The 25,229-nt window shown below is 26.9% G+C and overlaps 2 protein-coding genes across 2 annotated transcripts in view; one reads left to right on the top strand and one right to left on the bottom strand.

Annotated features, from left to right (window-relative positions):
- Window positions 1-6,138, top strand: part of LOC107457268 (Golgi resident protein GCP60) — a 44,128-nt gene extending 37,990 nt beyond the window's left edge. Inside the window, exons 7-8 of the mRNA XM_016075398.4 lie at window positions 2,912-3,196; window positions 3,789-6,138. Of these exons, the coding sequence (XP_015930884.1) occupies window positions 2,912-3,196; window positions 3,789-4,009 (506 nt within the window). The 3' untranslated portion in view covers window positions 4,010-6,138. The remainder of the gene's footprint in view (window positions 1-2,911; window positions 3,197-3,788) is intronic.
- Window positions 6,139-6,683: 545 nt separating this feature from the next.
- Window positions 6,684-23,227, bottom strand: Aos1 (SUMO1 activating enzyme subunit 1). The gene is made up of 9 exons (XM_016075412.4): window positions 22,966-23,227; window positions 19,513-19,624; window positions 18,011-18,070; window positions 16,314-16,570; window positions 14,544-14,583; window positions 11,599-11,692; window positions 8,609-8,753; window positions 6,952-7,021; window positions 6,684-6,875 (listed from the first exon to the last, which is right to left on the bottom strand). Exons 1-9 carry the CDS (start codon window positions 23,079-23,081, stop codon window positions 6,780-6,782), a joined length of 990 nt encoding a protein of 329 aa, XP_015930898.2. The 5' UTR covers window positions 23,082-23,227; the 3' UTR covers window positions 6,684-6,779.
- Window positions 23,228-25,229: the final 2,002 nt, after the last annotated feature.

Raw genomic sequence — 25,229 nt, 5'->3', positions numbered from 1 at the left:
TTATTCGAAAAAAACAATGTTAAACCAGGAACGCTAGTTTTAATTAAAGAAGATAATCTACCCCTTTGTTCATGGATTATTGGTCGTATCCATGAGGTTATCCCAGGAAATGATGGAAAAATTCGAGTTGTTATTGTAAAAACTGCACAAGGTTTCTTTAAACGCAGCATATCAAATATATGCGTTTTACCTATCAATGAGCCTACTAGTAATTAGTTTACATGTTTATTTTTTTTTCATTGTTGTCATAAAGAATGTGATTGTATGCATTTAGTTTGCTTTTGAAAAATATTATGTTATTTGGTTATTTAGTCATAAATTTTTAGAACTTTTTTTTTATCATTTGCATTATAAATTGTCATTTATTGTTGTGTATGTATTTGTTTGAAATGGATATTTCAAAGCCGGGCGGTATGTTGGCGCCTCTATCGGCTTTGGCTTCGTTTATCTTTTCATTTGGCGAAAAGAAGAGCTCTTGTTGTTTTTGCTTTTGATATCGTCGGACGTCTTCAAATGGCGTCATTCATCGTTTCGTTAATAAATTGTTAAATAGTTATCTTTTGTACTTAATCAATCGTAATATACAGTCCGCATATCGACCCCCTCAACAGAGGCTATTAACATAAGCCTCATTGGTTGGAAATCCTGCATTTAGCTTAGACTTTATAGTATCTTTTTAAAAAAATAATTGTGCATTATTTTATTATTTAAGGATATGAATTCATAATTTATATTTTCTTTGATTTCTATAAACATAGCATGATAATTTGTTTCCCTATGATTACATGCTTTATGTTACACTAGTAACATTGCATTTTTTTTCAATGCATTTTACAACAATTTGTTAGTGTAGTGTTATTCTTCAACTTACATGAACTTTGAACATTATTCTTTCACCACTTGCCACGAAATACATGGTAGAGATAAAATCTGCTGAAGGTGCTGAATCCCAGCCGAGAAGAGACTGGACGACGAGTTTTAGAGAGCGCCACCTACAGAATTTCAAGTGGGAGAGGACAGGCCCGTACTTTACGTTTGTGAGTGAAGATGGCGACGATTGTTGTAGCGTCTCGGCAAGTAATTTGAGAAGCAGAGGTGGGTCTGTTAGCTGGAGAAGTGGTGACCAGGGCTTAGGCCTCCGGTGTGTGTGTTGAAAGAACGTTTTGTTGGAATGAAAAATTTGCTGGAATGGCTATCTTACTACATCCTTTTAATCTCCCCTTTAAATGAAGTATCTGTTTAACAGATATTATTCTAATTGTATTTTTTATACCGTCCATTTATTTTTTTATTTTTGGATCACCATTTGAACCTTCAACATGTTTTTCACGAAATAAATGATTGTGTAAGTTAATTTTTATTTGTTGTTTCTCCTTTGTTGAATATATTATTTTTTGATTTTGATTCTAGCTTCCTTATTCAAAATCTTAATTGTTCTTTTCCAGAGATAATTTTTGAGACAATGTACTAACTACTAAATTTTCTTTAAGACTGACCACCACGTGTGGTGGTACACTTTAGTCAGGTTTAACTTTAGCCTGATTAAGGGATCTTGAGCTATATTCTAAATTTAATATAATTTATCTTAGCAAGGTTAAATTTAATTAGATTAAATATTAATTATTTTTTTGCACCAAAATATTTTAGATAGATAAATTTCTGAGGCCAACTTATTACTTTACTTATAACATTTGTAGATAGTATTATGATTATTAATTATTATCTGCAGGAAAACTGAACTTTTTATTATGCTATGTAGAGAACTCCATAATATTTAATATAAAATTATATTATATAGAAAGGTATATTGTTGGAAAAATATTCAATTTTTATTATTATTATTAACAATAGCATAACTCAAAATATACTATTTTTATAACCATACTTCTAAAATATTTTTTTAAATACTACTAGATGGTTCAATTGTTGTATGTCACATGATCAAATTTTGCACGTTGTCATAAAAACCCCTCCAAAATTATACATTACTTGATTAATGAGCTTTTGTGCAGTAAATAGGATGTAGTTTTAAAAACAATTTCATTATTGATTTTTTTTTTTTTTGTAATTTAATCATTTAGAGAAAAATAAATTATATATATAATAAATCAGAAGATAACCCCCTGAAAACATGCATCAAAACTATGCCACTGGTTGTGTGCAGCATTATTTGAGTTAGTGCACACTTATTGTGCATGGCGACACAACTGCACTAGGGTAACATTAGCAGCAATTTAAAAAAGAAATTCTACATAAGATTTTAATTTTTTTTAAAAACTTTTGTAAAAGAATTTTTATACTATTTCATGACCTTAGAAAAAATTTATTATTTCATTACTAAAAGCTATCTGTACATACAGGCCCAGAAGCAGAAAGTGCCTAAAACTATGAAGTACGCTGCAAAACAAACGAAGTCCTGCAGAACAATTTGTATCTTGAATAAGTGACAGCGTTTTCCTGCGAACCCGCCCTCAGACCACCGAACGTTTGTGTTTGCAAATGGTGCACCACCTGGGCACTTGTCCCTTCGAAAGATCTTTAAGGCAGCTAAATTATTCTATTAATAACTCATCATTGTCATTAACAAAATTTTGTACTTCAAAAATAATTGATAAAGTACCAAATGAAGAATGTTTGCCTTGGTTTAAAAAATATTGTAGTGTATCTGTTTTTGATCTTGTATTTTAATAGGTGAAAATATAGTATTTTAACGTAAAGTTTAATTTTTTTTTTCGCTGTGAAATGCTTGCAGAACATTTGTATAAATTAATAAGTCCTGTTGCAGAACATTTGAAAATATTCTGCTTATGGGCATTCAGGATTGTTTGCTTATTAAAAGTCATATAAATTACCTAATTCTATACAAGAACTGAAGTGTGTTTATAAAATGTTTGTATTTAATTTACTTCAGATCCTCTACCGGTTGCTGCGGCTCATATGTGGACTAGAAAAGACATAACACAGTTCAAAGAAGCCATTCGTAAAGAAGGTGGTGATGGTATCATTAAAGTTGGCCACGGTGAGACAGTTACTGTTAGAGTTCCTACCCACGATGATGGTTCATGCCTATTTTGGGAATTTGCAACTGACAGCTTTGATTTAGGATTTGGTGTTTATTTTGAATGGACCAGGAGTCCAGATGCCCAAGTTACGGTTCATATAAGTGAGAGTGAAGATGAAGAGGATGATGATGATGGTATGTTTTTTTTTTTTAATTTTTATATACATATTTTTATATGCATTTTTGTTCTGCAACTAAGCAGTCTGTAATAAAGCATATCGAAATAATTTTAATAATTTTGTATATTTTTTTTCTATTGTGTTCTCTATATGATTTAAAGATAAGTGCTGCTCCCATTTATCCAAGTTTAGGAATTAAGTTCATTTTGATCGTCTCACTATTGTTCGATTAAGTTTAGCTTAAATACAGTTATTCACAAGTCATGTAAGTATATCATAATGCTAAAACTAGATAACTCACATTTTTCCATTTTGTGTTTTTTTTTTTTTTATAATTAGGCAATATGAAAACTATTATTAACCATATATGTGACGCCTGGACGTAGGTATTAGAATTAAACAACATGGTAAAAGAAAACATTTTTTTTTAAAAATTCAAAACTTGTTTTTTAGTTACTAGTTTTAGTACTTTACCCACACTCCTTTTTACATTTAAAATATTTTACTTACAAAACAGCAATACATTAAGAACTGTAATGTTAAGAAATATAATTAAAAAATATTAAAAGAAAGTTGTTGTGTTCATTATCTCTCTGTTTCTTTTCTAGAGCTAGAGCAAGTTCGAAGTGATATAGAAAAAGGTGTGACTTTACAAGACAAACCCCCGCTTAGTGTGATAATACCAGTGTATCGAAGGGACTGCCATGAAGAAGTATATGCTGGAAGCCATAACTATCCAGGTCAAGGTGTCTATCTTTTAAAATTTGATAATTCGTATTCTCTATGGAGATCAAAAACCTTATATTATAGAGTTTACTATACCCGATGAAACATACTTGCCTAATTGATGTTTAGTTTCATCATCAGAGCATCTCACTTTTACTTGTTGCTGAATGGTGATTGAAGCATTTCTTTGTTGCACTGTAAGATATTTTATCTTTATAAAAAGCTTTATATCAAATAAGTTTGCATAGTTTGGAAATAATAGACTTATTAATCATGAAATATTTCTGTGTGTTTAATATTTTTTAAGCTTTAAACAAAATAACGTAATTTATGGATGAATTACCTAAATAGATCAGATATTTTTAAAATACTACTGATTTGGGTTATAAAAGCTTACTTAGAATATTTAAAACTAAGTCTCGATTTATTGTAATTCTCAAATATTTCAAATTGTTTTATTCATTTTAAGTTTATGAAAAATTTGTTTCTTTTCAGATAAACTAATTACTTTTTAAATACTCTATACTAAATATTAATATGTAAGCCTTAAATAATTTAGAGATTTTAAATGAATAGAAAATTTGTAATTTATGTCTATTCTTTTTTTCCCCTCTAATATCATAGAACTAAGAATATTCAAGATAAAATATATTTTTTTATTTTTGTGAACCTTATATATATAATTCCTTTTCAGCAAAACAAAATATTTATTTTTTGTTTAAAATACCTTAAGTGCAAAATCAATCTGAACAAAAAAGCCTACTTAGCATTAATATTATTCATCATTTTATAGCCTAAATATTTCAAATTTGTGTAGATTTGTAACAGTGTTTCTTGAGTATAATGTTTACTACTTTCTACTAATGTTATACTATGCCACTTGGTAAAAAAATAAAAATATCTTAAACATAGGTATTCAGTACTTATTTTTTATAAAAGGATGCTTAATTTAAATGTACAAAGTCTTTAAAAAATTCAATTTTTTTAAAGATGTTATAACTAAACTAATAATTATTTATTTACTATAGTTACCTTAAATTCCAGTCCAAGATTTTATTTTTTGTAGTTTTAATACTCCTGAAGAATTTAAAAATGCATACGCTACAGTTTGCTTACTTTTATTTATTATTACTTTTATTTATATTTTTATTTATCTTGTTCTTTTTTTTCCCTCCAATTTCTGTTGATACAACAATGAATATATAATCTAATAAGTTTGAGACAAGCAGTTGTTTGACTTTTTGTTCAAATATATTTTTGGTATTACTTTCTTTTTATTAAAAATTAAGTTCTACATGCTTCTAAGTGCAATCTGAAAAATCTTAATGGTATTTTTATTAGTTACACCAAATAATGAATATTAATATTCATTTTTGTATTTTTATTATAGTAAATTCTTTATTTCATAGTAAAATTGTAAATCCTAACATTTTAGTTCATAGTCATAGTGTGCGATATTTTGCAATAGTGATTGTATATATGTCTACTTTAAATCCAAGTAAATCATTTTTTATAACAAAAAAATTATACATACAGAATTGTTTCAGCTATAACCTTGTTTTGTTTGCGTTGATTTATTTGGCATATAATTTTAGTTTACATTTTGTTAAGTTTGTTATTAGTTTAATGCATTAATGTGTTTACATGTATTATAATTCTTAAAAAAAGGTGTGGCATTAATGTTATTTTTCCCCTTTGGAAGCATAAAATATGTTGTGGACAGTATTTGAACTACTATTTCTTTATATGACATTTGTGATGGAAAAAAATGCAACAACTTTTTCAGCAAAATCTAATATAACATCTTGTACATGTTATCATTGTTTAAATTTTTTTTTGTATTTATTACAAGATGTCAAATATTGATGTGCTATTTGTAATTATTAAATATTGTTCCGAGAATTTTTTTTTTTTTAATTTAATAAATAAAATCGAATTGGCACTACAAATGCAAAAATAATAAATATGTATTTTAAGTCTATATACCTTATGTATTACTATCTGTGTGAAAACATATGCCCTTAATAAATTTGTACCTAATATTTGCCTGTTATAAAAAACAACTCCAATACATATGTAAAAAATGAAGGAATATTATCTTTGGTTTAAAAAAAAATGCACAAGTAAGGAATTTTTGTTTCATGTAATTTTGTGTCATCTTTATCTGCTGTGCAGATGAAGAACAATTGGTTAAGCTGATTCTTTTTAAAAAGAATAAAAGTATCATTTATATATTCTTGTTTATTTTACTGTATAGAGAAGATTTAAGAAATGAGTTTTAGTTTAAGTGGTATTCTTGCACATTTCTATTATACAAGTCAAAACCTAGTTTCAACAAATAGTGTTAAAGGTGAAAAGTTAATTAATCACTTTAGGCAAAAGTGAAATTTATTAAAATAAAGATTTTGCAACATTTTGATGTTTTTCTAATTAAATAAAAAAAAAATCTCATCAAAATTGGTATAAATATTGGAAACTCAACTTACAAATTTCCAGGGAGAATTAAGCTACTTTTCGCTTGTAAATTTTCCAAGATATATAGCATTTTAAAGAAACCATTAAAAGGATAGCTATTATAAAGAGACATTATTTTAAATTGTTATTTATTCAAAACTGTTAGAATAGAAAATAAAAGAAAATATGGGAGGGCAAAAATATGCTAAGAGTTCAAACTAGGTATTAAAATTGTTGTCAGTCTTAATTATAATAAAACTACCACAAAAACTAAATCTTCTATCATTAATTTTTTTAAGTATAAGATTAGAGTAATAATAAAATCAAATGACAGTTTCATTTTATTAATGAAAAAATAATAATGATGCATGATTTTTATAAAGTGAAATAATTTAAAGTTAATAAAAAAAAATGGTACATCAAGGTTTTGGCATAATTCGTTCAACCGCTCCTGTACACTCATCTCCATCAAAGAATAGGAAATTGCACAAAGGCTCACCTTGTTTTGAAATACCCTGCAAAATATTATATTTAACATTCATATTCTATTGCACCGTATGAAAAACTAAAATATACATAAAATTCATATACCTTAATAATTTCATTAGCTAAAATGCCTCCAACAGCTGCACATATGGGAGCCAGTTCTCCAAATACACAACTAAATTTTGAAGTGTAAAAATATTTATGAGATTCATATTATACTCTAAGATGCATTCTATTTTATTTATAACAAAAATATAGTCCTATCACATGAAAATAAAAATTCAAAGTAAAACAAGATTTGAATCCAGAAATCGAAATGTATACAAATAATAGTAAAAAGTTCAAAGTTTTTAATGTCTTAGTTCAGTGATTCTCAACCACTGTGCCGTGGCACTTTTGTGTGCCGCCAAATATTAGAAATGATACAATAGAAATTATAATGCTTTTTTTATTATGAATAAAGTTTAAATTAAAGAACAGTGTATATATACTTTTAATAATTTTTCCGAGCTTTAACCGCTTGAACATCTTTGTCGGCAATTGTATTGTCTCTGATCAATCTTAAAATAAGATGGAAGTGTTTAAATTGTATATGACACACAATTTTAAAAAATGTTGCAAGAGCTAATCATTAAAATAAGCTATGCAATTAATAAACAAATTAACAAGGGATAACTAAAAAAACAAATACATAAAAAACAAATTAACAAAGGATAACTAACAAAAATTAAGCTAACAATTAATAATTAGCAAAAAAACTAGTTAACAAGAAATCACAAAAAAACTAACAGTTAATAACTATAGCAAAAAAGCTAACAATTGAAAACTAGCAAAAAAATGAATAACTGCTACTAACTAATAAAAAATTGGTCGAAAGAAATAATTAATCCCTTAATAAATGTGCTTTTGAAGTACATATTATTTTATTTCACATTCAAAATTGTTATCACAAACTATTTAACACAGTGTAAAATAGGTAATTAAACAACTTTTAATCTAATTTTTTTCTTTGTGTGCCGTCAAATTTCGAAATCGTTAAAAGTGTGCAGCAACAAAAAAAAGGTTGAGAATCACTGTCTTAGTTAAATGTTTATAACAATCATAAATATTTAATTTTCAGATAGATGTTCAAGAAATTACAAGCTCTAAAAACTAATTTAACTAATATAAAATCTATCAGAACATTAAATATACAAAAAAAAGTTTATGGCATTTAAACTTTAGAAAGTTTACAGGGTTGTGTTGCACAAAACTCAAACAATTTTCAATCAAATATCTTTCCATTCAATAGGAGTTTAAATTCTATTCACAGTGAATAGAAATCATAGTCTGAAAGGTTAAAAATAAACAGTTTTAAGAATTAAAGGCCTAGAAGGCAACTAAGGATTTTTTTTAAAACCTATTTTAGGAATTTTCTGAGAATTCATCAAACATTGGTGCATATAAAAGGATATATAAAATTTTCAATACAGAAAAATTAAATAAAAGTTCTTAAAATATAAAAATTAAATAAGAAAACAGTCCGAAAATGCATGCTAAAAATATTTAGTCTTGTTTAATTATAGAATAAAATTTAAAATTGGTAGAAAAATAATGGAAAAGTATTAAAAGAAATAAAAATGAATTTGCTTATTATTTACAAAAGGAAATTTAGAACTACAAAAAATTAAATTTTAATAACCTTAAAGGATTGAGTGTATACACACATATATATAAATTTTTATAAAATGACTTTAACATTTACAATTAAAAAGCTACTTACCTTAATAATGAATCTGGAATTTTATCAGCATCACAATTTAAATTACGTACACATTCATCTCTATACTCTCTCAGTAAATTTAAGTCTTCTTCACGAGATAAAGGAGATGGAAATCGTTGATTTACATCAAAGAAATGATTTATCACTAGAGGGAGGAAACATCAAAATTATAATAAAAATGAATTTTCACAAATTAAATGAACATAGGAAATTTAGATCTAACAATAAAAATATTCATGAATATTCTGCATGAATTATTGATTATCATTCAATATTAAGTTAAATATAATTAAATATAGAAAAACTACAGATTATACCTAACTAAAATATAATTTTAAATAAATTTCCTTAAACTGAGATAATTGAAAATCAAAAACTTTTTTTAATGCACAAGTTTTTATTTAATAAATAATTATTTAAAATAAAGCTTTATATTGTTTAAAGTTTAACAACACGAATATGACAACAGCGTGAATAAAAATAAACATGTAACAACAACATGAATGAAAATGAACTTGCGCATTATCCCATTGACAATTTTCGCCAACACTGCACCATAGTCATTTTGGTAGCTTTCAAATTTGTTCCAATTTAGCTATTGATTATAAAAATTCACAAAATACGAATATAACTTATTGCAAGTACCAATAAAATGTTATGATGAACTGAATTATCAGGTCATATTAATTTTATTGGTATTTTATTTGTAATTATTTAAGATAACACTTTCAATCTATTTTTGACTGCCAAAAGGTTCTTGTCACAGGTTCATCATTTAAAGAATGAAAATCAATTAATTTTTAATAGCAGTATTATCTATTTAATTTTATCATAGTTAACAAAATATCTTAGTTTTAAATTTTTTTTAATACTTCCATTGAGGTAAACTTCACTAACTAGAACTAACACTTTTTACTAAGAAGAAAGATATTCTACTTTTGCATTACTACTTCACGCAATAGCTTGAAAATAAGCTCAATAACTAAAATTTAGCTCAGTGCTCAATGAATATGGCAAAAAGGTATCTAATCTTGAAGCTTTTTTTTTTTAACATTTTAGACATTGATTATAACAATATAATTTTATTTAGAAAAAAAAATACATAGGCAAACAGAAGTTCTCCAATTAATCCTAAAAAGTAACCACTCAAACTTTCCACATGTTAAATGATTTAAGATATTATCTGACAATATTGAGTATACTTTCTAAAGTGAGTACAAAAAGAGTTTTAAAAGAATTAAAAACTGGATTTTTTTCTAAAATGTAAACAAAAATATTTAAAAATATTGAAGCATTTGCTTACCACCAAATTAGTATTTCTTAAATTACTTTATTCATAGAAATTAAATTCTTAAAAACATGTTTCTATAAAACTAAGTAATTTAATATAACAGTGATTGAAATGAAAAAAAAAATTGGTATACATTGAAAGAGAAAATTAATGGGAAAGTGGTACTAATTCCTTTAGAAAAATCGCCATACTCTATTATTCACACCAATAATGCTTCATTAATTTAAGTAATAGATGCATACTGAAATAAAAGAAATAAGCTATGAATTAAAAAACTAAGTTAATGGAGAAAAGATAATTATTCATTATGGAAAACCGTAAAAAAACACATTATTGACATAGGTGCTTATTAATACTAATAATCTGAATTAATTGAAATAAAAAATAAGCTTTGCAATAAAAAGTAAAGTTAATGGAGAAAAGATACTTATTCATCTTGGGGAATCTTAAAAAATCTCCATACACAAATGAGGCTTAATTAATTTTGGTAATATGTACTACTGATATTATAGTAATTGGTGTAATTTTAATAAGAATTCTACAAAAAAATTTAAGTAGCTTCCGAAAATATTTTTTCCAGTCGTAGCAAAGATAGTATATTAATATAAATTTAAAAAATATAAAAAATTCTACCATTACTTAAAACTATTTTAAACAGTATATTAAAATTAAACAGAGAGATGACTCTTAAGTCCTTATCGAATTCTTATAAGAATTCTATTCGTTTCTAAAATTTCAGCATTAGGTAGCTATTACTGATAAAAATATTTCACAAAAAAATTCAAATGTTGAAGGTTATGTAATCAGTACCAAAAATATACCAATATAGATACAAAGTATTATGACACAGTAATTAGTAAAACTGCACCAATCGTGAGCAGTTTCAAGACAAATAATGTGGAATTAGAATGTATTATGGCAATAATGTGGAATTAGAATGTATTATGGCAATAATGTGGAATTAGAATGTATTATGGCAATAATGTGGAATTAGAATGTATTAGGAGTATTACGGCCCCAGGAAAGAGATAAATATAGAAGAAAATAACTGGATTTAGGTAAATTTTGACGATTATGAGTAAACCATGAAGAATAGCATCATGGCAAGTGATAATGAATACAATTAATCTTTATTCTGATGGAATGAACTGGGTGTAAAGGCACCAGGAAAGGCAAAAAATAATGATAAATAATTGTTATTATATTTATTTTTATTATTTTTGTCAGTATATATCTTTCAGTTTTGTCCATGGTTTGGAAATATTAAATATTGATTATTTTCCTTTTAAATTCTCCCCATATGAAGAACAGGTATTTAGCTAGTTATATATAAAAAGCACTACATGAACATGAATAGTACAATTTGATGAAGTAAAAGTTAACACATCAAAATACTTAGCTAGTTATATATAAAAAGTACTGCATGGACATGAATAGTACAATTTGATAAAGTTAACTCATCAAAACGTCAATGATTGATGTTAATCCAAAAATATAAACTAAAAGTGATAATTAAAATTTTACTTTTAAGAGCAAGCTTGTTTTTTTTTTTTTTATTATTATTATTATTAAGAAAAACACTAATACATTACTTCTTTTATATTAAAATAAACTTAACAAATGTTTGAGTTTAAATTTTATGTAGCAATTAAATTAAAACTAAAAATATAGGCAAAACTAAAAACAAAATTTTACTTACAATGAAATAAAACAAAAATCTTGCTGGTTCTTTTACCTAATCCTGAACCAAATTTAAGGGTGAGAGTAGAATCAAGAGTACAATAATCAAATTTCTAAATGTGAATAAAAAAAGTCAAATTAAAAAAAAAAAAAGTAAAACAATTTTTTTTTTCAATCAGTGAAATAAAGGATTCGTGAAAAAATAAAGCAAATTAATATTTCATGATATTCATAAATTTGATTTAAAAGATATTAATCAAAGATAAAAGTTTAAGTGAAAGATTTGTCATAAGTGTTTTGTACTTTTTGATATAGCTTGAAATATAAAGATTAATAACAAAATAATATCAACAGCTACCTTAATGAAAACAACATTACAAGGAAATTTTATGCAGAAAAGATCAAGGTCAAAAATTTTAGCAAGATGCTATAATAATCTTTAAATGCAGAAATTAAGAACCATATTAACAGGATAACGTATGTTGCTATAAACATTACAATAAACATATCAAATTTATAATGATGTCATTAAAACTATATTATTAAATGTGATATTTATTAACTAAAACATATTTAATCTGTGCAAATATGCTTTATAATATATTTAAATAAATATTTCAAATTTCTCACCAAAACATACCTTAAAAATCATGTTAATATCATCTTAACTGTTATTAAATGCATAAATCACCAATATTTAATCTTTACTAATATAATTATGATTATAAAAAACATTGTTATATAAAAAAAACGCTTATGCATATCAAGTTATTTTTTTAAATATTACATTGAGATAAATGTATGGTAATCTGAAATACTTATTAATTAAAAGATAATTAAATCCTGTTTAATCACTATAGAACTATCCAAGGTTATAAAATTAAAAATACACAGGAAGATTGGTTAGAAATACAAACGCAGAAAAAAAATTTCAGAAATAGTCAGCAAAAGGTAAGCATTAAATACATACATAATATCTCTATGATTGTTATGTGATTTTTAAAAAAAAAATTTAAAAATTAACCAATTTTCAAATAGATATTTTTTAATACTTTTTCTTTTATTCAATAGCATAATTTTATTCTTTCAATGCGATACTCAATGTAATTCTTTAAGATAATATAATGAAAGTAAATAGGATGCTTTAAAATAAATTCAAGACAAAATCAGGATATTTTTTAGAATAGTATACATACAGCAGACTTCTTTTAGAAAAGGCAAATGAAAAAAATATACATAACTTGCTTTAATTAAGAGTAATAAAAGCAAATTTTGTGGCAAAAGAATAATAAAATATATTTTTTTAAATACCAAAATTACTTTGCTTAGAACAGAAAGTTTTTAACGGTAATCAGTATAAATTTATCAATAATTAATTACTTTCAAATCAATAAATAGGAAACGTTTATAGTACTATTTTTAGTGTTCTCCCTAAGTGGTTTTTTCTGTACTTTTTATGACCAAAATAATATGAATTTTTAATTACTATTATACGGAAAATTACTTTTGTTTCTAAAATAACATTTTTTTAGTGCCTTTCTTTCTTTTAAATTTTTATTCGCCATATTCAATACAGAATGAAATAGATTTTATTAATGAAGCACATTATAACGCATTGTAACTAACATTAATATTCTTAACGAAAATGCTTAGTTTTCTTTTTTGTTATTCTATCTTCTGAGGAAATATTTACCAGCAGTTTTATAAGCTAAAAGTGTTTAATATTCATTCAAATTAATATGCATTTTGTTTATTTTATTTTATTTTTTTTTGTTTATTTATTGTTGATTTTAAGTGAGATTTCTTTTCCTACTCAACAGCTTTAGACATTGAAGTTTTTTATTTATAATTATTTGTTTTTTCAAGAAACATTTGAATTTATTTTTTAGGGTGGGGGGGGGAAGCAAGCTTTAAGGGAATGCCTCTTTTCAGTGAGCAAACCCCCTGCCCTTTTTTAATCCTAGGGAGAACTCTGCTGTTTCATTAAAAAAAAAGATGATTAGTATCAATTAGTAAATATTTCCTTACACAAACTTACAATTAAAATTTGTATAAAAGCTTAATCTTTACTTAATCAAATAATTTTAAAGCATTGTTTCAAAAATCTCAAAATGAAAGCACAATAAACTGCTTAATATTTTGTACAAAACTTAATTTAGTGAAAGATTTCAGAATTTAATGTTTGAATATTATACCATATGATTATGTGATTTGGAATCTATTATTTTTAAAATAGAAATAAAAAGACAAATCAATAATTGTAAAACTGCATAAATTTAAACTACAAGATTTGTTACTGCACTGGCTTAAAATAATAAATGAGTATATAATCCCTGAATTCATCACCATAAAAATTTAATTATTAAAAAGTGTTAAATGATCGCATTTTTTTATAATGTATATAAGCATATATGAAAGACTGAAAAAGGTTGAAACAATATTGTAAGGTTATATGCTTGAATATTTATATTATTAGTAGATATTCTTTAAATTGGAATGCTTGAATTTTGCTATTTTTACACGCATTATTAAAATAAAAATATGTTGGAACAAAAGTTTAAATTTTTTGATTCTTCAAATCTGTTTATTTTTAAAAATCCACATTTGTATTCTTGGAAAATGTTCTGAATAGACACAAAAAATCAGGAATATCAAGACAACAAGTTAAACATCAAGACAAAATATTTTTCTATTAAGAATAACAGGACAATTATGAACTCTGAATAATATAATTTTAGAGGCTTTATTTAAGCTACCATTATCATTTTATATCAGATATATTGTGAAATTTATCATGATGATAGAATTAGCCAACATTCTTGCTATAACAAATTCAAGTCAAATAGTTTCAAATATCTTGTAATCAACTTTATACAATATACTGAAAAATAGGCATAATATAGGATAAACTCATTACAAATATTACAATATACTGAAAAATAGAAAACAAAAAGTTATATTTACTCCAAATACTGTTGCCTCAGTATCATCTCTCTTCAATTTCCTAAGAGGAAGAAAACATTCAAATTATGAAAAGCCCACAATAAAGAATTATACATGCATTAGAATCTTGAAATTCTGTTAAGAAACACTGAATTTTTAACCAGTAACAAAACTGTACCAGTACACAATAAACACTGTACCAGTAACAAAATTTGGAACAATATAGGTTGACCTCATGTAATGAAATAGGTTGTTGTTCAGAGGCTGCCTTCTGAAAATGTATCTATTGAACTTATCTATTTATCAATTATCTGTGTTTAAAATTAGTTGACCTCATGTAATTAAACAGGTCCCTTGTTCAGAGGCTGCCTTCTGAAAATTTAAACTTTCTGGTTTCAGTCATATTTCCACTCATGCATTATTAAGAATGAACTACATTTAGTTAACAGTAACACTCAATTAGAATAGTGACCAACTAAAGTTGGCCAATAAAACAGTTTGGGCAGGCCTGTAAGTCCAAGTTAATAATATAATATTTGTTACATTATTTATTTTTCAACCTCCAGCGTTTTGAAGAAAACAGGTGCATTTTGCAACAAAAAATTTTTTTTTAAAAAAAAGGCAAAACTTAAAAAAAAAAAAAAATTCTTGATATGATAGCAATTTTATTACTCAGCAAAATACCTTCTATTTCTCCCATAGAAAAGCAGATTAAATTACATAGAAAAGCAGATTAGATTATGAAATAGTCAAACGGGCTTTGCATGTCAAGTAGTGGTTTCCTACTGTTCCAAGTTTAGAGTTTTACAAATTATCAAAAACAGGTTTCTAAAAATAAATATCTAAAAAACAAGGGCTCTATTTGTTTCAATATATTTGAATAAGTGTCTCTGACTAAAAAAAAATCTGTAAAAAAAAACAATTTTTTTTTTTAATTAGAAATAAACTGACAAGTGAGCATTTAGCATCACATCTTATTATTTAAACGTAATTATTGAACTGAAATTTAAGGAAAGTGAAAATTAAGGAACTGCAGTTATATTTATCACTTTCTGTTATAGTTTTTTCACAGAATATGAGTAGCTTTGTATATAGCCTACATTTAATGCTTTACATCCTTTATTAGAACATGTAAATATGTTCGTGAAATAAATATTCAGAAAAAAATATATCCTAAATTCTTCATACAAAATAACAGCAAAAATGGAAAAATGCAAAACATAAAATGTCATTAATAAACTGCTAAGATTTGAACTCATACTAAAGAGAAAAAATCTGATTCTTAATAGGAATGCAAATGAAAAAGGTGGAAAGAATTTTAAGGAATGCTCAGTGGCATTACAACTAAAGTCTCAACAAAATATTTTCTGATAAAGCCCAATACTGAACAGAGCAATATTATGGACAACAATCTTCTAAGATATACTGAAAATCTCTAAACTACTATATTCACACTTAAAAAAAAAAAATGATCAAGCGAAAACAGCAACAATAATTTGCAATGATATGACTATCTTATTTAAACTAAAGAAACTCGAAAGATGAAGGACAAATTAAATTAATAAACAAAATGCACTAATCTTTATGAATTAGATAAATATATTTTATACTTTTTAAATTTTATTTGGAGTATATATATAAATTGAAATTCCTTAATATGTAAATGAATTGTCAATTAATCCAATAAACTATAATAAATTAAATAATTAATAATCCATAATCTGCAAAGCTCTTGGTCATGTACTAAGGAGAACAACAACAAAAAATTCTGAGAAAACTTTTCAAACATACTTAGAGTAGTTATGACTCAGCAAGTCTAGAAAACCATATCCATAAAAGCCCCACGTTTCACCACAGAAAAAGAGAACATCTTCTTTATGACAAATTTCGTTAACTTTAGTAAGGCTTTTTAGAGGAATACCAGTAGCAAAAACTACTGAAAATTCAGCAAAAAATTTAGCATCCTTGGATTCTAATGGGTCTTTGTCAATAACAATAGTCACATTAGGGTTAAGTTCTTGAATTGCTGATTTCGATGCCTCAGCTCTCTATAAAAATAAAGAAATACTGTATAAGGAACAAAATTATAAAATTAACAAATTTTTTCAAAACTCTTTCATATTTAAATGTTATGTCATAATCAAGCGTCACTCATCCATAGGGTTCATGCTATTATTAACATAGCAATTGTCCCCAAGTGTTCTGCAAATATCATTTTAAAATCATATGCATGTTGACAAATTTGTCTTGAAATATGCTCGTAATTTACAAAATGGTAAGGAAAAATAGTTTTTTGCATTGAAATTTCATGCATTTAAAAAAAAATGTTATACTAATTTTACTGTTCTACACACATGAGAGTTTTATGTAGCAACAATGTACAATAAAAAAAATAAGCATAGAAGTTTTTCCCCCATGCCTACAGAACAGGTTCAGAGCCACCGAAGTCAGTAAAGTTTCTTCTAAAACTCCCCCTCTTGTGATGTCAAAGATGATACTGTGCTTATCCTTCATGTACTAACTGTATAATTGTTAATCAATTAAATAATTTTTGCTCTTTTAAATTTGACTTTATTTAGAATTTTTTGATTAATTTTTAACATAATATTTTGTTGGTTCTTACATTCTATGTTTTCCTCATTTATTTACTTATTTGGTCTCAGAATTTTAATTTGTATGTTGCATCTATTTACTAATATGATTTTAGTTTCTCTTCACATAATTTTAATAAATACTAATTTTCAATCATTATGGGATAATGAGCCTAATTAGTTTTAGGGTGTTATAGATGGCAATTAATAATTTTAATGTGTACCACAACATGTATTATGTAATAAAATATTATGTACACTGGGTAGGCTGTTCAAGTCAAGTTTGATGAAGAAGAAAAAACTACTAAGCATCCATAGGCAGGAAACTTGTATTTACCTAGGAGAAGGTAACTCGCCCAGAGGAGCTCAAACAGAATATAAGATTTAATCCAAGATAGATGCACAATGCATAATTTTTTTTTGTTATAGATAAGTTTATAACATAGGTACTTTATTTGACATAGGAACATCATCAATAACTTTTCCCTGGGTATATGTTTATTATCTAAATTTACACCAAAATCTACTACATACCATATCTATTTGAAGAAATTTTTTTTAAATCTAACAAAAGAAAATGGAACACAATAAAATTACAATAGCTGACAGATAAACTGTTAATGCAATCATTTTATTTATATACAAAGACAGAAATTTAATTTCATTACATTTTATATAAAAATGTTTTAGTTAAAATTCACAACAAAAAGCAATTAAAATCACTTTGCACAGGTTATTAAAAAAATGAAATGCCCATCTACACCCGAAAAAATTAACCTCAATAACATAAAAACTGCTTATATATAAGTAATTATGGAATTAATAAAATAAAAAAAATCTTTAAAAAAACACAGCGAAATTAATATTGACTCAAACAGATATCTGTTTCATACTTACTGTACTGCCAGGTGCACTGCCAACAACAAAATATTGAGCTGAGTAATCTAATTCAGACACCTATACGAATAAAAATTCTTTAAATGAAAAATAAAAAACCAGCACAAATATTACTAACAATTTCAGATTTCAATTAATACTGAAAACTGCATAATTAACTTAAATTTTAAAAAAAAAAACTGTTATAACTGTTACATTTATTACATCTTACAAAACAGAATTAAGGGAGGAACTAGCAAACCAAGTTGATAAAAATATCCAACATTACAATAACTTCAACCAGTCATAATATTTTATGGTCAGAAGAAAAGTTTTGTAGAATCTAACATTAACTAGTTTAATTTTACTACTGTTCATTACAGGGTTGGCAAGTTTTTGACCCGTGACGGTTTTTACCGTCATGTCAAAAAAACCTCCGTCAAAAACCCGTAGTTTTGGTAAAACTGTATTTTTATTTGAGTTTAACAGCTTATAATTAAAAATTAATTCATTTTGGGGCAATAAAATTAGAAAAAAAGTTGTTAAAAGATATTTAAGAACAGATTCTTGACTGGGAACAGAAATCGACTGGGCAATGAAAAATGCGCAAAATTAGTCACTTGCTATCGTATGCTTCGGCACAGCGACCCCAACTACTGAACATGTAATTTTGTTTGTAATTAAGTTTTGGTTAATGTGATTTTTCAACTGAATAAAAGTTTTTAACTTGACAAAATAGCAGTAATTCTTGACTTAGAGTTTGTTAGTAGTTACAGGTTTTGAAAGTTTTGTTTAGCCTATTTCTAATATTTAAGAAATGCCAAATTTTAAATTCTTCTTTTTAGTTCTTGAATCTTGTTCCAAGCTTTTTTGCTTGTTTGCTTACTTCTAGCAATTAAGAAGTGCAAAGTTTTTAATCCTTTGCAAATCAAGCTATAATGATAAAAGTTAGTATCACTATTTTCAATTTCTGTATGAATGTATATCCTTCTATAAGAATACATGTATATAGTTGCAAAATCAATAGTAATCATTTACAACATTCATTTATAAAAGCAATTATGTGAAAATAATATATTGTCTGCTATATGCCATAAATTAAAGAAAACAGTGGGTTTTAGACTGTTTTTACCGGTAAAAACATGGTTTTTTACCACTGCCATGTCAAAAACCAGTTTTTGATGGCAAAAACCCAACCCAGATTCATTAGCATTCTTAAAAAAATTTATAGTAGAAACATCGATGTTTTCACAAAAAATAGCATTTAAAAGCAGTGTTAAAAAAAAAACTTTTCAAAAATCTTAATTTTTTTTAAACCTCTAAAAAATTCCTATATCTGACAATAGTATTTTAAACTAGTGTCTAAAATAATCTGTTAAGAATTTGAACCATTTATTTTTATTTCAACACAGAACCAAAAAAAAATAATGGATAATTAAGTCAAAAACCAAAGAAACTTATATTGATAGAAAGTTACAGTATTTCAAAAGCAATCAAAAAAAAATTTTATGAAAAAAACTTACAGGTGTTTCATCCATAATAGTAACTGATTTCACCCCACTTAAAGTTAAATTCTTCACTACTTCAACACCTAAGCCATTGAGACCAATAATAAGAATTCTAGCTTCTCGTAAACTAAAAAAAGAAAACAAATAAATAAATTGTAATCAAAATTACACTTATGAGACATAATATCATGAGTCATATCATACTATAATGAACTTTAATTTCAAATTAGATTGCCCCACAATAAAATTGACTTCATTGGATCATCAGGAAAATGTACAAATATTTGGTAGGTGGTTTATGGACCAAGTACAAAAACTATTTGTAGATATTCAGGAGAAAACAGATTAAATGATAAAATGCTTTTCTCAGTAAGCTGATCTAGAAACAGTTATTAAAAAACAAATGCGATAAAATCGTAAATACGAAGAAGAAAGAAAAAAAATTAAAAATGTGTTCTGATGCATTTATTCGTAAACAATTTTTCCTATTGATAAGAAATTCCCTTAAATTCTAATAATTGTGCCAAAACGACTTTTTCTGGATAAATTCTATATTTTTAATTCGACTACAGCCCTTTACATTAGATATGTTACTAACCAATTAAAATTATATTAACTCCAGATAATGTAAGCAACAAGAGATCATTTAAACATGATACAAACTATCGTAAAATAAAGATTAACACATTCATTGCCGGATCACGCGATATCTAGTGATGAAATTCTTTTCCCTCCTTTGTGTCAATAAAACAGATAGTGTAGCAAGATGCATAATAACATCCTATTATTATTGTAGAAAATGTGGTTCTTTGTTTATCAATATCTTTATATTTAACTTTATAGATCATTAATCTACAAAGATATATAGTATAACCTCCCTGCATTCAGTTAACATGTTAAGCCCCCACCTAAATTGAGACACTATGGGAAGTAAAAAAGACAATTAACACTAGAAAGACGGAAAATAAGTATATACCCAGGGGTCTGTCCAGGCCGAATTTACTACCGTTTAGCGGTACCTTCACAAATTCAACTTTAGGAAAAACGGTAGTTTCACAAATTCAATTTTAAGAAAAACGGTAGTTTCACAAAATACTTTTTCTTAAAATTTTATTTTTGTATCCCTTAAGAAATGATAAATCCACATTTTTACCATATTTTTGTATTGATTTTTAAATATAATTTTTAATTTTTCACAAATTATGTCTAAATTTTCACAAAATAGGTACCTCTCAGAAAAACCTAGACAGACCCCTGATACCTATATTGCCCAAAAGCAGTCAAAATGACTGGATTGTGAATGCGTAAATAAACTTGTTTAAAATTAATTTTTAACATTTTTTATATTATTTACAGTTATCTAACAAGTTATTAGTAAATATTAACAATAAAAAAAATAATATGTTGTACAAAAAGTCACAAAAGCCTAAAAAATAATGTCATTATATATTAATATATAATTTTTTTTTCTAATTGAAATTAAAAGCAGTCAAAATGACTTCCTTAGGCAATCTAGTGTTAAACATAATAAAGTAGAATTAAATAACTTATATTCTACTGCGATCCTTTTTTTTTTCTGAATGATAACAATCCGATTGCAATAGTAAAAAATAAGTAAGACAGTAAAAATTATTTTTTTAAAAAATAAAATTTAAAGAATGCAACAGATTGTTTAAAATGAAATATTTTTATTTAAAAAATAGGCAAACTCTAAAAAAAAATCTGAAATGTCTCTTTAAGTTTATCCTTATACTACTACTGATCTAGTCTAAGAAGTTATCAAAAATTAATCCCAACCCATTCCTATTTCCTTTGAAAAACGATAAAATAAAAATAAAAATATTTACATTTATCACCCTCTTTCTAATTTATTGCTCATTTTCTTCTCCCCAACTATAAACTGAATCATGATTTGAACCTCATTTCATTTTTTATTTTATTTTAACGGCAGGCGCTGAACTTTCATTCTTAGCCTAGGAAGATGCCGAAAGTGCTACTCACTTAACATGACCTAGTGGGAACCTAAGTCACGGAAGCGAGCAACATTACCCACGCCACACTGCCACAGATACCCGTTTTATAGGGTGGGCCACATTCACACAATAGCGAACAGCACACAGAGAAAAACATCCATGCCCAGGGCGGGATTCGAACTCGCAGCCATTGGCGTTGCAGTCAGGCACGCTAACCACTCGACCATCTGGCCAGCGAATCTCATTTTATAAAATAGTTCAATTTACAGCAAATTTGTATTCTGATTTTAAGTTATTTCTAAGGGAAAAAATTTATCATATAAAATTGTGAAGATCTGCATTTGGTTAAGGCTTTTTAAAATTAGCTTATACTTTTGATATCTGGCTAATAATAAGTCTTTGGCCTGCGCCCTGTCAGCAAAGGTAAAAGAGAAAACTTGTGCAATGGGCATAACACCCATCCACGCAGCAAAAGCATCACTTACTGAAACCACAAGTAAAGCCCTATCCTCATCAGGTCAAGATGCAGTAATCTGTGATGCCTCTGCAGACAACTACTCTATTGACCTTGTAGAGGAATCTATGATATCAGTAAGAAAAAATTATAAGAACCTTCACTCACGGTTGAGGACACTCATCAGGCCCAAAATCAAATTAACATTGGAACATGGAATGTGTACACGAAGTTCCTAATGGAAAGACAAGATAGGTCAAAAATGAAATAAGCAACTATTGCATTGAAATAATGGGAGTTGCAGAGTTGAGATGAATTGGCTATAGTGAAATAAAAACAAATGCCAATTGCCATATAATCATTTCAGGTAATGAAACAAATTACGAAAAAGGAGTAGCAAACAAAAAAGGAGTAGTAGTAGTAAACTTATCTATAACAATTAAACAGATGGATGCACCAAGTAATGCTGCTGATTTGGAAGTAAAAACATTAGACAAAGTCCCTGAGCACTATATTCCAATTTTGATGGGAGACATGAATGTAAAAGAATGGAAGTGAACATTTGAATATAAAGCAATTGGGGACAAAATAATGAACGTTTTGGCAATTGTAGTTTGCGTGACAGATTACGATACAGAAATATCACCGACACTTTTACTTGAATTTAAAAACTGGTAAAAGTAACCTCATGCAGGGCCTGATCTAGAAAAACGAGGGCCCTAGACGCAGAACAGTCAGGAGCCCCCTAGTTGCTACTTTAAACCAAATTTACATCTTCCTTAATTACAAAGAGGGGATTATGATAAATCAGTAAATCAGGCCTTGACCTCATTTGACGGTACTCTATTAAGAAATAAATTCTAATAAGTAAATGAAATTCTAATAAGAAATAAATCAGAGAACCTACAATTGCAAATACAAAATAGCAACAACGCATATAATAAGAATCATAAAAATTAGTGACACTATTTATAAAACATTTACTTTGGTAAATATTAATTGTTCATTTGACGAACTTTAAGTTAAGTTTAAATATCTCACCGTTTTTGACAGTCCAAACCCCACAAACGAATTTGTCGATCATACAAAGCTGCTTCATCTTCAGTTATTCTTTCATTTAGATTTTCATTAGAATCTAAGCCACGCTTTACACCCATTATTTAAAAGATAACTAAGTAAAGGGGAATAATCTTTTTTATTCAACAAACTTGTATTTGTACTTTAAGACCGGCACAACAAAACAAATTTGATTCCATTAATGCTCAAATTCTTCAAACAGATTCTTCCATCTTATATCACGCTTCGACCTAACTCACTAGAAATTACAATCTCATTGTACACTTTGACCTAACTCACTAGAAATCAGGAATGAGCATCTGATGCTGTTGTTGTTGTAGTCGCACTAGAGCTGCATAATGGGCTATTGGAGACGGTCTGGGAAGGATCCCTTTTTTTTTAACTGAGTTCTATACCTTTAAAGTTTGCAAACACAACATTCGTAAATGGTGGAAGTATTTTCCATCATTACTGTACTTAATATAGATTTTTAGAATTTTTTGGACTCGTAAACTGAGTATTTAAGTGAGTATTGAATATAAAATTTATGAAAATTTGACAAATCACTGCAAGAAATGATGATGTTGTTGTTAATTTACGTCGCACTAGAGCTGCACAATGGGCTATTGGCAACGGTCTGGGAAACATCCCGGAGTATGATCCGAAGACATACCATCACAATTATGATCCTCTGCAAGGATGGCACCTCCGCTTCGGTAGCCTGACGACGTGTGAGCAAAGTCGAGCACTTCACGAAAGAACAGTTTAACGAGAACCAATACCGCACACCCTCGGTCCCTACTCAGACTGATCTAAGTGGTCACAAACCCACACACTGACCGCAGCCAGTGATGCTTAACTTCGGTGATCTGCTGGGAACTGTGTCTTAACGATCAGTTCACTGCGGGACAGGATGTCTTTAAGAATAAGTAAGTATTGGCTATCGAAATGGCTACACTTGGAGTATAGCAGAACCCTCTCACTTCCCATGCTTTCACCATTAGCGTCTGGAGAGTCAAAGAAGAAGGAAGTACGTTAGTTTCTGTCTTGATTTTGAAAGCGTTGCGATCCTCTATTGCCTTGAAATACACACGGATGAAAGTTTGTATGGCTGATCTGCAACGCAGAGAATTTAAGGTTTAATTTATTATGAAGTACAATAAAAACACTATTTTAGGCCTTAGGGGACTATATCTCAATCGTTACACATTTTAAATAAAGATAATTGGAAATTCAAATTGAAAGTCACATACAAAGTATACGATGGTTTCAAAGAATTTTCGAATAAATAAAAAGAGTGGAAGAGTCACGCCATTAAATATATTTATTGTTTACAACTTTTGGTTTTCTATTTTTAAAAAAATAAAAATTTAAAACACCTTCATTTAAACAGGAACAATGTTCGAATGTTAATGTTTTAATCTATATAAAAATATGGAAAAAATCGATATCAAAATTTTTAAAAAAACTGTGAAATTGAGAAATAAAAAACTTGAGCTTGAATGCAGAATTATATATCATTTAACTCTGCGTAAAACTCTGTAGCTGCTCTTGTTAGCCCATTACGAGCAGCACAACAATGCACAGTTTTCTTTTTTTTTTTTTTTTTTCAATTATTATATGCTATCAGTCTCTGATAACCAGCTGTTTCGGTTTTTATGCATAAAACCTCAAACATCTTCAGATTTAATACTCTTTTGGACAAAAAATATACCAATTCTTAAGATAAAATTCATAATTTACCAGTGACAGCCGTTTACAACTCTTTTGTTGCGTATGTGAGTCTTTCCGCTTTTTCACACTGTCTTTCAGTGAAAAAAAAAGAGAAAAAATTTATCCAAGTAATTTGATTATTTTTAAAGCTTCTTTATAGTCTCAATTATTACAGAAAATAACAATTTAAAAATTCGAGACATTATTTTATTGTAATATTTTTGAAAATGAATGACATAGTTATATTTCAAAAGAAAAAAAAAATAAGGTAAATTTATTTATTATATAATTTCAGAATATAAATAATGAATGATAATTGTGAAATTGCAAATGGATTTAAGTTATAACTTTTATAAAATCTGTTTTACAAACTAAAAAAATTCAATTGAGATTTTGATAATATTAAGCTCATTTTTAAAAAAAATTAAGGATACATTTTAAAATTAAAGACTTAATAGTATAAAATTCGTCAGAAAACCCATTGTATGATGAAAAGAAATAAATATCAATAAAAGTTGTGATATAGTATTAAGTAA

The sequence above is a fragment of the Parasteatoda tepidariorum genome, chromosome 3 (assembly GCF_982258835.1).
Source record: "Parasteatoda tepidariorum strain Cologne lab strain chromosome 3, Ptep-v5.0, whole genome shotgun sequence".
In the NCBI taxonomy this organism is placed as follows: domain Eukaryota; kingdom Metazoa; phylum Arthropoda; class Arachnida; order Araneae; family Theridiidae; genus Parasteatoda; species Parasteatoda tepidariorum.
This window is presented reverse-complemented; position numbering and strand designations above follow the sequence as displayed.

Coding starts and splice junctions, on each gene's coding strand:
- Aos1 (XM_016075412.4), bottom strand. CDS start 23,081: ATGGGTGTAAAGCGTGGCTTAGATTCTAATGAAAATCTAAATGAAAGA. Junction 18,071..19,512: donor CTATTATGGATGAAACACCT/GTAAGTTTTTTT, acceptor TTATTCGTATAG/GTGTCTGAATTAGATTACTC. Junction 16,571..18,010: donor GCAGTGCACCTGGCAGTACA/GTAAGTATGAAA, acceptor TTATTTTTATAG/AGAGCTGAGGCATCGAAATC.